Source organism: Eretmochelys imbricata, chromosome 3 (assembly GCF_965152235.1).
Source record: "Eretmochelys imbricata isolate rEreImb1 chromosome 3, rEreImb1.hap1, whole genome shotgun sequence".
Taxonomy (NCBI): Eukaryota; Metazoa; Chordata; order Testudines; family Cheloniidae; genus Eretmochelys; species Eretmochelys imbricata.
In genome coordinates this window covers 82,914,325-82,932,425 of record NC_135574.1, presented here as the reverse complement: position 1 = coordinate 82,932,425, position 18,101 = coordinate 82,914,325, and the positions used below count along the sequence as shown (strand labels likewise).

The 18,101-nt window shown below is 47.8% G+C and overlaps 1 protein-coding gene across 1 annotated transcript in view; it reads right to left on the bottom strand.

Moving 5' to 3' along the window:
- AFG1L (AFG1 like ATPase) overlaps positions 1-12,268 on the bottom strand; it is a 133,859-nt gene extending 121,591 nt beyond the window's left edge. Inside the window, exon 1 of the mRNA XM_077812903.1 lies at positions 12,101-12,268. Within this exon, the coding sequence (XP_077669029.1) occupies positions 12,101-12,185 (85 nt within the window). The 5' untranslated portion in view covers positions 12,186-12,268. The remainder of the gene's footprint in view (positions 1-12,100) is intronic.
- Between the last annotated feature and the right edge of the window lie 5,833 nt (positions 12,269-18,101).

The following is an 18,101-nucleotide window of genomic DNA, read 5'->3' as shown; positions in this document are numbered from 1 at the left end:
CCAGGACTGCACTCCTGTCCACCCTTCCCCCTTTCTTCTTACATTACACCCAGGCTTGGCCAGCTTTGGATCGGGTGTATGTAAGTATGAAAGTGGGTTAGAGCTTGGTGCACTAACGCTTTCTTCCTTCCTTCCTTCCAGTGATGTGAAAGCATTTCCAGCACTCTCCGCTGTTATTTTATTATTTTATCAATAAAGCTTTAAAATTTAAACCCTTGGCGTGTTCCGTTATCTCCTCCCTTAATGATCCTGTGGCCTCATACTGATCACCTGATGCTTCAGGGAGATTGGTAACAACAATCAGTTTTGGTGGAGAAATGTGGAGGGGAGGAGCCCTGCGGAGACCACCAACTGTTTTGTCCTTGGTATTTCATGTTTTCTGTGTCCGGCACTGTTGGTATTGCACGTTAAGGATTTTATATGATTAAAGGTGGCCCCACCCTCAGTCATAGCAGGATTGAAAACCGGAGGGAGGTTTAGCATTCCTCTTTCCACCCCGGTCGGCGGTGGAAGGGTGCAGGTGGGTCTACCCCCGGTCGTAAAAGTACCGGGCAATGGGAAGAGGGCTTAGAGCCCCTCTCTCCAAACGGAAGGGATAATCCTCGGTGCATGAGACCTCAGCTGTAGTATAACTAAGCAAAAAAGAAAAACTTAAAGTTCCTCACTCTGTCTGCGAAGGGTTTGGGATTTAGTGCATAAACCCTCGGTGGTAGAGGACCGAGTAATATGGAGGGAGACTTAGCGTCTCTCCCTCCAGCCCAGGGGTGAGCATTGCAAGTCCCAGTGCTAATGTGGGCAATGTAAAATCTCAAGTAATTAAAAACACCTTAAGAGTGGTACTACCAAATTGTAATAACATGTTCAAAAAACAAAAGGGTATAGCTGCGGACTTGGGAGTCCTGCAGTCATGGGCGATGGCATCAATGGTGGGTTCACGGCTGGACACACGGGCATTAGGGGGCGCGGACACGGAAGTCCGGCTGCTCGGCCTGCTGGTGTCATGGAAGTCCGAACCATGGGAGAGGCAGCAAAGAGGGACGAAACCCTGCTGCCTCTTTCAAAGGGGGGAGAGAACCTCTCCCAGTTGGAGAGGGCTCTCACCAAGGTGGGATACAATCCCTGGAGTTCTGTGGCGGAGCTTCAAAAAAGCGTACATACTAGGCAGGACTTGTTAGACCTGTATGCCAAGTATAAAAAGCAAAAGGGTAAAAACCTAGCAGCAGCTGTGGGATTAATCTAAACTGCAGCGGCCATGTGGTATCAAATGTTGTCGAGACAAAAAGAACAGTTGGGGAAAAGGTGTGTACCTGATTGCTGGTAAAAATTAAGCAACTAAAAGTGCAAATTACTAACCAGGCTGCAACCCAAGCCTATGCTCAGAACAAGTTGCAAGCCTTAAAACAAAACTTCCAGACGAAAAAGGCAAAACGCACCTGCCTGGAAGCACTGGCTATGCAAGTACCAGTCCTTCAAAAACTCGTTGAGGATTTAACCATTCGTACGCAAAATACACCGCAAAGGCAGTGTGCTCGCCATAAAAAAAAAAATTAAACAGTTAAAATGCCAATTGGCCGTGCGTTCTGTCCAAGTGGCAAGCCTCACGGAAAATAAATCAGGTAACCCTTGTAAGGGCTTTAATCTCTCCCTCTGTGAGAATCCTCAATTTTGGGCAAAACCTTGTTGCACCCCCATAGCAGCCCTCATTAAAACTAAGGAGAGGTCCATCAAACAACTCCAGGATGGGGCTTGGGTCGAAACTCAGAGTGTTTCAGCCAGAATTCAAAGTCTGCTGGGCCCGGCTAACATCTCCACGCTGGCTCGCGAGTTTGGCCGGTTTAAAATAAAAAAAGCTGCTACCTGGCGTCTTTCCTTCTAAAATATCATACCTGTAAATAATTTGTCCTAGCAAAAAATTAAGCGGGTGCTCACCGCTGCCAGTTCAAAGCTGGCCTCCACCCTAAAAATCGAGGTGGGTCAGCTGCAGGGAGAGGGGTTGCTTGTTGTGCAAGCTGTGGAGAAAGTCCTTCTTTCCACCCAAGAAAAATGAAAATATCTGTCAAATCTGGACCAGGCCCTGGAACAAACCAGGTTAAATTATTTTTATCAACAACGTTTAATCGCGCTGGTCGTGAAGAAAATCCAGCCAGTGACCGCAGCACAGTGTCACTTGTCCCAACGTCCCTGAACCATTGCTCAGTTACAAAAGCTTACAAAACGGATAAATAATTGGTGAAGAGATAAATTGGGGCTTTGGGCCAAGGACAAACCCGTCACCTGGAAAGCATTAAAAAATAAAATTATGCAAATTGCTAAGCATTTCAAAAAACCAATTAAAAGGGTAAAGGTGGCAGCGCTCCAGGCCACCCAAAAGGTGGAAGGTACCCCCACATATACTAACTGGGTACCCAGGAACGGCGAAACAAAGCCAGTTAAAAGCCAATCAAACCGGCGCCCCAAAGAGGGCCAGTCTTTGCCACTAACTAAGAAGAAGGTACATAAAACCAAAATGGCAGTCCGTAGGCAAGCTTGGAGCTCCCTCCGGGCTCTGGCAGAGGATATGAACAGATGGTATAAAAAACCCACTTTAGTGTTAGTAAAAAGGCTCTTGGCCCTCTCGGCCAGGTGGGATGAATGGGCCGCCAGCATCTCCAAAACCCGGGCCCACACAGTGGGTGATATGCCACCTCTGCCCCGGCCTGTGGCAGCAGCCACCCCTTCCGCCCCATCGGTGGAGAATTATCGCCAGCTCCACAAGCAACTCCCGTGGGCTAGGAACCCCAGGGAGGGCTTCGGTTAGGGCAGCCCCATTGTCAGCCAGGCGTCCTGCTGACAGTATCAGGATAAAGGAACCTAAAACTCCAACCGCCGCCCCAAAATTGCTGTTGTAGTCATTCAGAGTCCGTGCGTGGCCCTGTTGGACAATGGGGCTGGTATAAATGTATTAAATTTTATCCCTGCTAAGGGCAACCCAGGGCCTCCTACCCGGGTCTCTGCCTTCAATTCGAAGCCGCAACAGCAACTAACCCGGAACCAAGTCCCAGTAACGATTGTAAAAACAGTTTTACATGCCTCATTTACCATTAACCCCTCCTCTATAAAAAAGGTAATTTGGGGAATGCCATGAATGCTGGAGCAGCGGCTGTGATTTAATCCTTACGATCAAGGGGGCACACTATGGCAGGAGAGGGGCATGCCCCTGCCCCGGGACGAGTGGGGTAGGTTTGCCACCGCCATATTGGCAGCTTTAACTGCAGAGGAGGAGGCATATTGAAAACAAGTGGTGCCAGGGGGCTGGCAAACATATCCCTCCAAGTGTGGTAGGCATAAAACGGCGCTAGTGGAGGAGGTGGAGTCCCTGGTTCCCCTGCAACAACAATATCCTTATTCCAAAGCAGTGGAGGAGGTTATTGCAGGGGTAATTGCCAATTTGAAAAGACAAGGGGTGCTGCAAACTACCCATAGCCCCTTTAATAGCCTGGTCTTTCTGGTATTAAAGGCGGGAGGGCAGGCCTAACGCCTTACCGTAAATTACCAAAAAAATAAAGCAAAACACCCCCATAATGGCACCAGTAGTCACTTCAATGCCTAAGGTCTTGCTCCATGTGCAGCCACAAAACAAATGGTTTTCGGTTATTAACCTAGCCAACTGCTTTTTTGCCTTACCCCTGCCTCCCAAGACCGCTTTGCATTTCAGTTTAGGGGAAAACAGTTGACTTTCACATGCATCCCCATGGGATTCCACAATGCCCCCTCCATCACCCACCAGCATGTGGTGGCTATGCTAGATGAATTGCCCCCGAAGGTCCGTTGCCATGTCATTTCACATGTGAATAATTTGTTGGTGCATGGAAAAACAAAACCCCTGGCGCAAAACTTTACGAAAACAATTCTAAATAAAGTTTAAAAAACTGGGTTCAAGGTGTCATTAAAAAAGGCACAATTGGTCCAGCGGTCAGTCATCTACTTGGGCATCACCCTGTGGGAAAGGGGCAGGCTAGTAAATGTAGCCAAGGTCCGTGCATTGTGTAAGATAAAAAAGCCCACCAACTTAAAACAATTGCGCACTATTTTCATGGGCTTTAACTTTATTCGAAACCACATTCCCAATTTTGCCACTCTCACTTGTGGGCACTGCTTAAAAAGAGGGCTCGTGGCACTGGGGCGAGGAACCACAAAAAACCACCTTTAATGCCTTAAAGCGGGCTGCCGTGCAAGCACTGGCCCTCGCTTTCCCAGGCATTGCCAAGCCCTTTTACCTTTGGCTGTCCTGTGGTCCGGAGGCACTGGGGGCCGTCCTCCTTCAAAAAATCACGAAGGGTCTGCTAATCCCAGTTGCATACAATTCCCGGGCGCTACAGCAGCCAAAGATAAAATATAGCCCCTGGTAAAAAAAAAAAAGCTTGGCGGCGGTATGGGCAGTGCAAACTTTCCAGGCATACACTAAAGGAGCACCAATAGTACTGCAAACCCCGCACACACACTTAAAATACATTTTAACCGGGTCCAAAATGAGTTCAGTCTGAACACCCGCTTGGCACAGTGGACCCTGTTTCTCACTCAAAGGAGGGTGGCCTCAAAAACTCTGCAGTCCCCGGACCTGCTCAGCATGGCCCTGGTGAAACGGTGCAAAGCATTCCTGCAAGGTTGCCAAGTGGAAATGGACAGCTGCCTGGGAATGGGATCCCCTCCCAATCCTTCACAATCCAAACCGGGCCAATCATTTATGGTTTACCAATGGCTCCTTCTTTTTCCACCAAGGGAATTGGTACGCCCAGTGAGCAGCTTTCAGTGGGTGGGTGGGTGGGGGGGGGGGGAGCCTCACCAAAAACCTAGCGCATGGCTCAGCACAAAATGCCAAAATAAAGGCAGTGCTCCAGGTTCTAAAATATAACGCTCAGTTGGGGGAGAACTGTGCGGTATACCACATTGCAAACAATAGATATGTGGTGCAGGGGGTATCAACGTATATGTTTTATTAAAAAAAAAATTAAAACACCGCAAACCGCAAGCCCATCAAACATCAAAAATGTGGCAAAAAATAATGGCATTATATAAAGCACAAAAGGGGAAGGTTTACATTGCCTGGGTAAAACCACATGCCTATAAGGATAAGGGATTACTTCATAAATAAAACAAACAAGTAAACAAACTAACTCAAATTTGTTCAACTAAGGTAGCAGCCTTAATCACAAAATTAGCTACCACCAAGCAAAACAACATGGTCTGGAAATTACATGAGTGGGCATATGAGGGGGTGGAGGAAACCCTATTCAAAGTCAAACAGTGGCACAGTGGCCAAAACAAAAACAAATGATGCAACGAATCGTAGAGGGATGCCTTAAGTGTGCCCAGGTAAAGCGAGAGGCCCAGCTCCCTGTTTTGCAGGGGCAAAAATCCCAAGGGGTATGGCACCATCTGCAAATAAATTTTACTAATTTACTACCAATAACATAAAAGGGATATAAATACCTCCTACTAATAATTAATGTATTTTCTGCCTAAACAAAGGCATTCCAAACCCGGGTTAATACTGTGGCAGTGGTGCCAAAAAACTCCATAAGAAAATCTTCTGCCAGTACGGCACACCCTAAATTATGGTTTCTAATCGGGGGTGGCTTTTGGGGAAAAAGTCCTTAAATCCTTGCTGGCGGCCTTAAACATTAAGCAACAAATTCACATCAGTTATCGGCCACAAAGCAGTGGCACTGTAAAAAGGCAAAACCAAAACCTAAAAAATGCCCTCTGGAAAATGTGCTCTACTTCGAAAATGAACTGGCCCCAAAAGCTGACAACCATTTTGGCAGCTTTACGCAATTCAAACTGCCTAGGTACCAGGTACACCCCCTCCCATATTCTTTTTGGTTGCCCAATGATGTGGGGCAATCTATGAAAATGGGAGAAAAGCTCGCCCGCCAATTCACCAAATGGTTGGTATATTGCCCAGCTTAAAAAAAAAACTTTCTAAAACCCGTAAAGCAGTAAAGGGCGCTCTAAACAAACAAACAAAGGCCAGATGCAAAAAAACCTTCAAAAAAAAAAAAAAAAAGAAACAACCGGGGGTGGCAAGTCAAAAATAAGGTAATGTTACAAAAACTGGGGAGAGCGGCCCATACCTCAAATGTTAAGTGGATGGGCCCGTACCCCATGGTAAACTGCATTTCTCTGGTAGTTTACCAGCTGCAGCTACCCAGTAAATTAAAATAGGCACATGCCAACCAGCTTAAAAACTATGCTTCTTTCTCGGTTTCTAATCATAACGTCGTGGGCCTCAGTTGTGAACCAGCCACCTGCCTGAACCATCCAGATTTCCATCTATCCATGGAATTATTTGAATTACAAACAAACAAACAAAAAAGTACTTCCAAAGGCTCTCCATGGTTCGAGCCACCAATGGGGCTCAAGCCACAGTATGGCGCAAAGCTGGAGGGGAGGGGCCATGGGAACAATGCATAGTCCAAATAAACACCGTAGGGCCACAGAGAAATACGTGGTGGGTGGCCCCGGACCTTCCATGCATCCCCGAGGGACAAACTCTGTTCCCCCTGTGGTGGCCTGAAGCAAAATAAAAGCCTAAGGCAAAATGGAAGGCCCCTTGGCAAGCAATAGCCACCCCTAATCCCTAAACAAAATATTGTTGTTACAACCTCCTAAACCAGGCAAAGAACATCCATAATAAAAGCCCAAACAAGCCATAGCAAAATAACTAAAGGCTTAGAGGATTTTATGTGCCTCAGTTTCCCCAATAGATGCACTTATAATATGTTGCTTTTTTTCCCCCTTTGCTTTGTTAACAGTGCAAGGCAGTAACAGCAAAAGCCCCAAAACACCCCAAACAAAAGCTGTGGAACCGCTCTTGCTGCTTTAAGCCTATGGAATTCGTCAGGGCAATACAGTGTATGTATGGTGGTACATTTCTATCGAAATCCTCGTGTTTCCGGCGCTTTCAGCCTCCTTTGTTAATTTTACTGTTCTTCAAAATTGGCCCTAGTGAAAAAAACAATCGATTATCCACTGGCAGGGGGGCAATTGTGGCTTAGCATCCTGGGAATGTGGCGTCACATATTACCTGGGCATTTTCCCAGGGGCGGCCCCCTGCCGAGAGCCCCAGGTCCCCTGGCCCTGTGTATCCCTCCCAAATTAAATCCCAAGCAAAATTAATCCAAAAAGGCCCTAAGCCACACCAAACATCATCATAAAAAACAACATTACATCCCTGCACTACCTAAGCCCACCTCCTAAAAGGTGTGTGTCTACCTGGAAACAGTGGCCCCTACCTTTAAAGGAAAAAAAACCTCCATCCTTACTGCCAATGCTTGCGGTTCCACTGGGAGGGAAAAATCTAAAAAAAAAAAAAAAAAAAAAAAGGCTCAAATAAACTACCAATGGCAGGGTACATGGGCAGGTGTTCAATGTCACAAAAACATTCAATTTGCCATCCAAGTCACTGCTCCACATGAACAGCTGGCATAGGGATGTAGCTGCAATATTAGTCCCCGAACGGTGTAAGGTGCAACCTAACCCCCACAGTTCCACATGTTGGTATATCATCCACTCACACAGCCTGCCAGTGTAAAAAGGCACATATTACCTGCCTCAAACAATTTCCAGCATCCCTTCTTAAATGTAGCCTCCTCCGCTTAGTCCCTAGTCTTCAAAAAATAATCCTAGAAAGGCACCTCCACCTCTCCCCTCACCAGCATTGGTGGCAGATGGCACCCGCCACCAACTAGGAGGCGGCCACTCAATGCTAAATCCTCCTAAATGCCACCTTAAAAGTATTAAACATTGACCTACCCCTACCACGACTTCAGGCAGGGCTGGTGTAACCACTAGGCAGACCAGCTGGCCGCCTAGGGTGCCAAGATTTGGGATGCCAAAAAGAGGTTCCCCCCAATTTTATTTTTTGCTTCATCCAAAATGATACGGGGCGCAGTTCAGTCCTTTCCCCAAGCCGCCTTCCCCCATACCTGGCTCTCCCTCGCTCTCTGTCTTTTCCACACACTACATTGGGCAGCTCTGTCCCATTATGTGTGCAGGTTGCCTCATGGCAACCCAGTTGTGCACGCAAGGAGGGTTCATCTTTGTTCCTTTCTCCTTCCAGGGAAAACCTCTGCCTGGGGCAAATAAATCAAGGAGCCTGATCAGAGAGCTTGTCAGGAATGGTCTAGATCAGTGGCTCTTAACCTGGGGTGCATGCACCCCCTGGGGGTGGGAGATGTCTTTTCTGGGGATGCGAGACGTGCCAGATTTTTTTAGAAGGTAAATCATCGAAAACACAAATTAAGCACAGGCCCGTAAGTACAACTACTTTGTTTCATCAAACCTATATATTTATTAACTTTATACATTTTTTAACGATTACTGTAATATACAAACAAAAAAATATATCTAGGTTTAAAGAACTGACCTACTTCAACAATTTTTTATAAGGGCTGTGAGAACATATTTTGAGAACCAAAGGGGTGCAGGCTGCAGTAAAGGTTAAGAACCACTGGTCTAGATAATACTTAGTCCTGCAATGAGTGCAGGGGACTGGAATAGAGGACCTCTCGAGGTCCCTTCCAGTCCTACGATTCTATATCCATGAGGAGATGTCAGAGAGACAGGCTGAGATTTTAGTTGAACAGATGGAGAGAGGTCCAGAGTAGAGAGGTAGGTCTGCATAAAGATGGTAGTTGAATTTGTGTTTGTGGCTAAGATTACCCAGAAATAAGGTGTAAAGGAAGAGAAAGGAACCAAGAACAAAGCCCTGTGGAATCTCAGACTGAAAGTTGCAGAGGGTGGTGGTGCGGGCAGGGAGGGAGAGAGCAGGGGGAAGGATCCTCTGAAGGACAGACTGAAGGAGTGATTTCAGAGGCAGGAGGAGAACCAGGAAAGAACAGTCACAGAAGCCACAGGAGAACAAGAATCCAAGAAGAGCATGACTGACTATGTTAATATGGCTGACAAGTCAAGACAATTATGATGGAGTGCTGGGTTCTGAGCTTTGGCTAGGAAGAGGTCATTAGGGACTTTGCCAAGAGCAATTTCAGTTGAGTGAAAGGGACAGAACCAGGATTGGAGAATAGTCTCCGATAAAATTGGAAGAGAGCAACTCCAGACAATTATTGTAAACAGTGCATTCAGTGAACTCAGAGAAGAAAGGGGGAAGGGAGATGGGGCAGTAGTCAAACAGGCAAGCAGGGTCAATGGTGTGGATTTATTTATTCATTTATTTATTTATTGAGATGGGAAATACTAAAGCTTACTTGTATTGTGACAGGGAAAAGCCAGAGGAAACTGAGAGGTTAATGAGAAGAGTAAGGGAGGGGAGGAGAGGAGATGCAAGAGAGACAGGATGGGATGCCTACAGCATACAGAGGGGTTAGAATACATGGGGCCTTGCTCATAATGCTTTCCGCTCGGGCTAAAACTGGTAGGTATAAAAAAGCATAACCCAACATCATCTTCATTCTGTTTCATTCTGAAAGGAGATTCACACATGATCTCCTCTACTGCTATGGAAAAAAGGTACGAATAATAAGGAGGGGAAGAAAGAATTAAACCTCTGCTTGTGTACATATTACCCCTGTGGCTCAACAAAAGAAGCAAAATGAAATTAACAGGAATACAGTCAGTTACACCTGACTGCTGCTTCCCCCAGGCCCTGTTGCAGAAATACTGGAAGTCAAAGCACAGATGCAGCAGAAAAGAAAAAAATGATAAAATGGGATGGGTTGTAGGAACAAAGAGGCTTGAAGAACAAATGTGGAGACTACAGAAATTTGGCATACAAAGCACCACTTGGTCCATCACATATCTGCACAAAAAATGTTCATAATGATGCAAAGGTATTCAAACTGTTTGCATTAGATTTCCTTTCAGCAAGGCTAACCGTTGTATGGTCTTCCACTATGCCAGTCTTCACTTGTGCAATGTGGACAGAAATTGCTGGTGTAATAACACCAGCCAAGCAAAGAGTCTACTTTCCCACAGTGCACTGATCATTACTTAGGTGGTCTGCCTGCTCTATTTTCTTTATGGCAATACACAGAGTCATGTTTGCAGGAAGCAACATACTGAACAAGTCATACTGCACACACTGCAGCTCATTTGCATATTATTTCACAGCAATCAACTTCAAGTATCTACTATAAGAGGACTTCTCCCCATGAAGATATTCACAAATCATGATCAAATCATTTCTTAAGCTTCTCTTGGTTAAGTTAAACGGAGTTGAACTTCTTACGATTCTCACTGTAAAGCATGTTTTCCAGACTTCAAACCATTCTCATAGCTCTTTTCTGAACTCTTCCCTATTTTTCACAAGCACTGGATACAATATTCCAGGAGTTCTCTCACTAATGCTGTTTGCAAAGGTAATACTACCTCCTTTCTATTCAATCTTCCCCTGCCTATACATCCAAGGATCATGTTGGCCCCCTTAACCAAAGCATAATACTGTGGGAAGTCATGTTCAGTTGGTTTGCCTACCATGATTTCTAAGTCCTTTTCAGAATCAATTCCTTCCAGAATACAATCCCCTATCCCATAAATTTGATCTATCTTCTTTGTTCCTACATATATGTTACATTTGACTGTATACCTACACATGCTATTCATAGGAGCCCAGTTTATCAAACAGTTTACAGATTACTCTGTAAAACTGACCTGTCCTTATTCTTATTCATTACTCCGCTATTTAGTTACCAGCTTCTGTTCTCCAAACTCAGAGGGTGATGAAGAGTGCAGTTCCTCATCTCCTGCGGCAGCCCCAGCTGGTGATCAATCTGTGGCTCACTGGTCAATAGTCTCACTTTGACAAACCTACCCATAGTTTGTTAGACCTGAACTTGCAGTTGGCAAACTATGAGTGATCACCCACTGAGGACTTACAGAGCTGGAGGCTTTACTGGCATAGAGGGAGAGGGGAAGGTACAAAACAGCAGGAAGCAGAGAATGCAGCCTCACTTAATGATCCATAATTGGATCCAGGCCTGCAAAGGTATAGTAGGGGGATCAAGACAAGGGAGGCCCATGGCTGAGCCATTTCTAGGGAGGAGCGCTAAAGACGATAGGGCGAGGAGCAGAGAGGAGACTCAACCAGTGAACTAAGGATGTTTGCCAGCAGAGGGAACTGTCAACTCTGACAGCTATTGATTATGTCAGTGGGAGGTGACCATACTAGCATTCAGTTGATTGAGATGCCTTCAGAGTCTTACCTCTACAAATTACAGGGGTAACTCAATGATTGCGGCTGCCCTGATAATCAGCTGAAGCATTTGTGTTTGGACACACGTGTATTTCAATTAATTGAGGGGGAGCAACTGGTGTTTATGCTAGTAAATTTCTCCAGTAGAGAGGAGGACTCCGAACATATGAGTTTAGGAAAAGGGACCTCATCTCCTTATACGTCTGGGGCTTGGAAAATGTCCTCGCCCACATGCCAGAAAACTTCCCCTGGCAAGCAGGTGAGGGCAGGTACACGTAGCCATAATGGGACACTGAGCGAGAAACGTGGTTTGTTCCTTGGGAGCAGGGCTACAGCTGCCCACCAAGTGTCAGTTACCCAGAGGCTCATTCTTTCCACTGCCGGGGGAAGGAGACACTGTCCTTTGCTCCTGGCTCTCTCTTTCCTTCTTGCACCAAGGAGTGAGCTGAGCCTCCCCGCCACTCTGCTGCTGCCTGCGGGTAGCTCCGTGAAGCTAATGCGTATCTGAGCAACTTACCTGCTGCTCAGACAAGGGAGAAGAAGCCCCCGACCCCGCTTCCGTCCCAGCAGCCGCGGGGTGGGCAGAGGGCAGCGCCGCTCGCTTTACTCCCAGTCGCAGGGAAGGGAGCGCCGGGTGCCCCAAGCCTATCAGACCCCCAGAGCCAGGGGAGCGAGCAGCAGGGACACACCGCAGCCCTTCTCCCTCCAGCCCTGGCGGGGGAAGGCCCACGTGGGGGTGCCCAGTGCCTGGGGGGACCCTGCGCAGAGCATCACAGCGCGGGGCACCCCCGGCCCATCAGCCTCCCCAGCGATACGGGCAGAGCCGGCGCTGGCCCGGGCCCCCCAGGGGCGAGGCGGCGCCGCCTGCACCCAGCCCGGGCTCCCCCCCCCTTTGCGGCCGGCACTGACCTCTCTGCGGGGCCGCGGCCCGAGCCGGCAGCAGGCGGGCTGCGTGTCTGGCAGCGGTAACCAAGGGCGACACGGGCGCCGCCATCTTCCCGGCAGAGTCGATCCTCCCCCGCCCTTCTAAGTAACTTCACTCAGAGCCTGGAGGAGAAGCGGCCAGAGCCGTCCCCGGGCCGGGTCCCTGCCGCCGTGCGTGACACGCCCTCTGCGCGCGGCAGAGCCCGAGCTCGGCCCCGCCCTCTCTCCCTCCGCTCGGGGCCGAACCGCGTCCCGCAGGGCCTACAAGCCCCAGCATGCAACGCGCCACCTCCGCCCGCTAAGCGACCGGGAGCGATGCGTGCTGGGAAATGTAGTTTATTCTGGGCTGCAGGAGGAGCTGGGCGGGCAGCTCCTTCGTGGCTGGGCCCGAGGTGAGGCGCGTCCCTGGGGGGGCTCATGGGCAGCTTTCTGCCCCTGCATTTGCTCATGTCAAGGTTCCTCCCCCACTCTGAACTCTAGGGTACAGATGTGGGGACCTGCATGAAAAACCTCCTAAGCTTATCTTTACCAGCTTAGGTCAAAACTTCCCCAAGGTATAAAATATTCCACCCGTTGTCCTTGGATTGGCCGCTACCACCACCAAACTAATACTGGTTACTGGGGAAGAGCTGTTTGGACGTGTCTTTCCCCCCAAAATACTTCCCAAAACCTTGCACCCCACTTCCTGGACAAGGTTTGGTAAAAAGCCGCACCAATTTGCCTAGGTGACTACAGACCCAGACCCTTGGATCTTAAGAACAATGAACAATCCTCCCAACATTTGCACCCCCCCTTTCCTGGGAAATGTTGGATAAAAAGCCTCACCCATTTGCATAGGTGACCACAGACCCAAACCCTTGGATCTGAGAACAATGAAAAAGCATTCAGTTTCTTACAAGAAGACTTTTAATAAAAATAGAAGTAAATAGAAATAAAGAAATCCCCCCTGTAAAATCAGGATGGTAGATATCTTACAGGGTAATTAGATTCAAAAACATAAAGAACCCCTCTAGGCAAAACCTTAAGTTACAAAAAAGATACACAGACAGAAATAGTTATTCTATTCAGCACAATTCTTTTCTCAGCCATTTAAAGAAATCATAATCTAACACATACCTAGCTAGATTACTTACTAAAAATTCTAAGACTCCATTCCTGGTCTATCCCCGGCAGAAAACCAGCATATAGACAGACACACAGACCCTTTGTTTCTCTCCCTCCTCCCAGCTTTTGAAAGTATCTTGTCTCCTCATTGGTCATTTTGGTCAGGTGCCAGCGAGGTTACCTTTAGCTTCTTAACCCTTTACAGGTGAGAGGAGCTTTCCCCTGGCCAGGAGGGATTTCAAAGGGGTTTACCCTTCCCTTTATATTTATGACAGCTCAGTTACCCCTAGGAGGCTGGGACTGGTTCGGCTCACGTTGACTGAGGATGTTTGCCTGTTGCCCCGGCAGGAGAAGTGGTGTGTGTGATTTTACCAGGTTCCTCTGTCTCAGAGGGGGATTTTTCATGCCCCTCTGACTCCTCAACAGGGAAGAAGGTTGGTCTTGTAGGGAAGGTTAAGGATGTGGATGTGGTACAGCTGGGTTCAGTTTCCGTTCTGCCACATCCTTCCTGAATAATGTTAGGCAAGTCACTTAACCTCCCCAGGGTCTGGGTGACTGATCCCTGCGCTGGCTGGCTCTAGGGACAGAATGGGATGTTGCTTGTGTTTCCCTTGCTCAGGGGATGAAGATGTAGACTAGGGTAGCCCTGAGACCTCTCACTTGCACTTCATGCTGCTGGAGCTCCCGTGGGACTTGTGGCAGTGAGGGATGCTTAGGGTAGGGTGCAGATCTGCCTCAGTCATGCCTCTAGTCCCCACCGCTGCCATATGCTAGGGCAACTGGTAAAGGCAGAGGAGTAAGTGGTAATGTAGTGTAGCATGTGCTGATTTGTCATTAAGTAGAAGGGTGAAACAAGCATATTGTATGTGCAGAGAGGTCAAAAAGGAAATGTACAAAACAAAGTAAAAGAAGGGTGTAAAATAAAGCAAGCCTCAGCCACTGATTATTTGCAGTTCCTACTTAAACCCCTTATCTCACTTGGCATAAACTGTACTCATTCTACAAACCTACTGAGTGCCAGATTGGTGCAATTTACACTACTTTACCACATGTATCCACTTACTCCAATTTTTTTTAAAACTTACATGCTGCATATAATTTACACCATGGTTTACAACACTACTGGATTTGATTCAGAGACTTCCATGGAAGTAGCAACTGCTTACCCTCAAGTGTGCCCCAAATTGAATGTGAGCTTCTTTCTGTAACGCAGATTGTTGCAGCTTTGCTTCAGCATAGTGAATTTATGAAGGATCTTTGCAGTTAATTTACATTTCTTGGTGTTGGTCAGCTTGTGGGGTTGTTTTTTTTCAGTTATGTAGATTTTGTAACTGAAAGTGAAAGGCTAATACTTCTGGCTAGAGCAAGATCTGGGGCACAGAGATGCTGTGCCGTCTCCTCCATTTGCATGCCAGTACACTTTGATGTTGAACAGTAACATCCCAACATTTTCAGTGGGGAGCACATTTTGCTGGTTTTAAGGCAAGACACAGGGACTTGAGCATAAGGAGTCTCTTTCCCTGGTGTAGTCAGGTCAGAAAACCTATCTCATACTCAAGAGAGCATGAGGGTAGGGGATGGGCTACTTCCCTAGCTTGGTATGGCCAATTCCCCAGTCAGCTAATGTGGGCTATCGTCTGCAGCCTGTAGTACAGGGGTGGGCAAACTTTTTGACCTAAGGGCCACATCTGGGTTGCAAAACTGTATGAAGGGCTATGTAGGGAAGGCTGTGCCTCCCCGAACAGCCTGGCCCCCATCCCCTATGTGCCCTCTCCCACTTCCCGCCCCCTGACTACCCCCCTCTGAACTCCCGACCCATCCAACTCCCCCTGCTCCTTGTCCCCTTACCGTCCCCCCCGGGACCCTACCCCCTATCCAACCCCTCTTGCTCTCTGTCCCCTGACTGTCCCAACCCCTATCCACACCCCCGCCCCTTGACAGGCCCCCCGGGACTCCCACGCCTATCCAACACCCCTGTTTCTCATCCCCTGACTGCCCTGACCCCTATCCACACCCCTGCTCCTAACTGCCCCCCCAGGACCCCACCCGCTATCTAACCCCCCCTGCTCCCCATACCCTGACTGCTCCCCCCAGAACCTTCGCCCCATCCAACCTCCCCCTGTTCCCTGTCCAACCTCCCTGCCTCCTTACCATGGTGGAGCCAGCTACGCTGCCACGCTGCCTGGCAGGAGCTTGCAGCCCCACCGCCCGGCCAGAGCCAGCCAGGCCGCCGCATTGCCCGGCAGGAGCAGTGGGCGAGAGCGCTGAGGGTGTGGCAAGCTGAGGCTGCGGGGGAGGAAGGACAGCAGGGGAGGGACCAGGGGCTAGCCTCCCTGGGCGGGAGCTCAAGGGCCGGGCAGGTGCCGTGAGCCGGATGCGGCCCACAGGCCATAGTTTGCCCACCTCTGCTATAGTAGCTTGGTATACATCCTACTATTTTTGTCCAAAGGAACAACAATGGGTGTCCCACCATGCAGTGCTGCTGCCAGCCCTGATAATTCTTGTGCTTCACCAGTAAAATGGCACTAGCAATTACTGCATTGTTAGTATTTCTCTGCTCCACGTCCCATCCCCACAACTGCTACTCCACCCAGAAAGACCAGATTTTCAACCACTAGTTTCTACTACCATCTCATCTTTTAATGGCCTCCACAGCAGCCAACACAAACATAAACAAGTTTCAAAGCTTATCATCACATATGTCAGCTCCTCCCATAGTCTGTTGCCTGTAACCATTACACTGAGACCACATCTGCACTATAGAATTATGTCGACTTAAGTTATCTTGGTGTTAAGCCGCCGCAGATATTACATCGCTTGTGCATCTCCACACTATGCTCCTTGTGTCAGCAGTGCATGTCCTCACTAGGAGTGCTTGTATCGATGCAGAGAGCAGTGTACTGTGGGTAGCTATCCAACTGTGCAACTTGCTACCATGTAGCACTGGGTGTTTTGAGAAGGTTTTGCAATGCCTCATGGGACTGAAACGAGTTGCACAGTGGTGACTGGGAGCACGGGTTCAATTTTATATAATGCAATGTTCTCCATCCCATAATGTTTCACTCCTCTTTTCAAAATCACTCGCACAAACCTGCGCATCCCTCCTTGCTGTCCGCCATCTGTGACAGAAGTATGGATCCTGCACAGCTCTGCACTACTGTGATAAGCATTGTAAGCATGGGCTGCCTGATCCTGCAGTATTTGCAGAGCGACAAGAGAAGGCGCAGAGAACATGATGATTCTTTGGAGGCTTGATTGCTGTGGGACATAGAAACTATCCAAGATTGTTGGCAGTTTTCATGGAGCAGCTTCAGATGATGGAGCACCAGTTCTGGGCCTAAGAAACATGCACTAATTGATGGGATCACATTGTGATGCAGGTTTAGGATGATGAGCACTGGATGCAGAACTTTTGGATGGGCAAGGCCATATTCCTGGATCTCTGTGCAGAGCTCATCCCAGCCTGCCCGCACAGCCATACCAAAATGAGATCCACACTGACAGTGGAGAAGCAAGTGGGAATTGTTCTGTGGAAACTTGCAATGCAATTTGAAGTTGGGAAATCCTCTGTGGGGGTTTTTGTAATGCAAATGTGCAGGGTCATTAATCACCTTCTGCTATGAAGGACTGTGATTCTGGGCAATATGCAGGACATAGTGGATGGCTTTGCATCAGTAGAGTTCCCAAACTGTAGTGGAGCAATAGATGGCATGCACATCCCCATTTTGACACCAGACCACCTTGCCACAGAGTACATCAACAGAAAGGGCTACTTTTCTATGGTAATGCAAGCTTTGTGGGATCACCGGGAATGCTTTACTGACATCATTGTGGGCTGGTCAGGGAAGGTGCATGATACACACATCTTTAAGAACACAGGACTGTTCAGAAAGCTGAAAACAGGGACTTTCTTTCCCGACTGGTGGATTACCATTGGCAATGTTGAAATGCCAATGTGATCCTGGGAGACCCAGCCTACCCCTTGCTCCTATGGCTTATGAAGCCATACAGAAGCCACCTCAACAGCACCAAGGACTGCTTCAACTACAGGCTCAACAGGTGCAGAATAGCAGTTGAATGTGTCTTTTGTTGGTTGAAGGGTCGCTGGCGCTGTCTACGCACAAGCTTGAACCTCAGTGAAAAAAATATTCCAAGGGATATAGCTGGTTGCTGTGTCCTGCATAATATATGTGAAGAAAAGGGGGAAAGGTTTCTGCTGGGGTGGAGGGCACAGGTGGCGTGGCTGTCTGGTGATTTTGAGCAGCTGGACACCAGGACTATCAGAAGGACTCAGTGCAGAGTTATATGGCTCAGGAAGGCTTTGAAAGACCATTTTAATAGTGAACCAGAGTAGTGTGTTGCTGTAGTTTGCTCTACCTGTCTTTGGTCTTTTGCAGCCCTGTATGAACCCTTTGGTGAATGCTGTGTGTATAATAATATAACATTGCTAAAGCACCTTTTAATACTGTCTGTAAATGATGTCAGCCCCAGCCAGCATGTGTTGTGAACAAATAAAGATGAACTAGGTTTCCATAAACAGACTTTTATTCCATAACAATGCAAATAGAAAAATATTTATAACTTAATAAAACTTCATAAGTTCTTTTTCCGTAATTTATTAAGGGAAAGAACAGTCATTTCCATTTCAGGTCAGTGTATTGGCGGCTGTGCATATCTTTAATGTCACCTGGGGTAGAGTGGTAGGTGTAGTAGGGAGAGAGCCTGAGATATAAGCTCTTGTATTAGAGGCCTAAGCTACAGTAGTGGGCAAGCTTTGCTGATGTAAAGCAAAGTTAGAAAAACTCAGGCTGTGAGCAAAATCAGGCTCTGCCTCCTTGCAAGTTCACAGAATCTGTCAAGAACAGGGCTGATATTGCAGAAA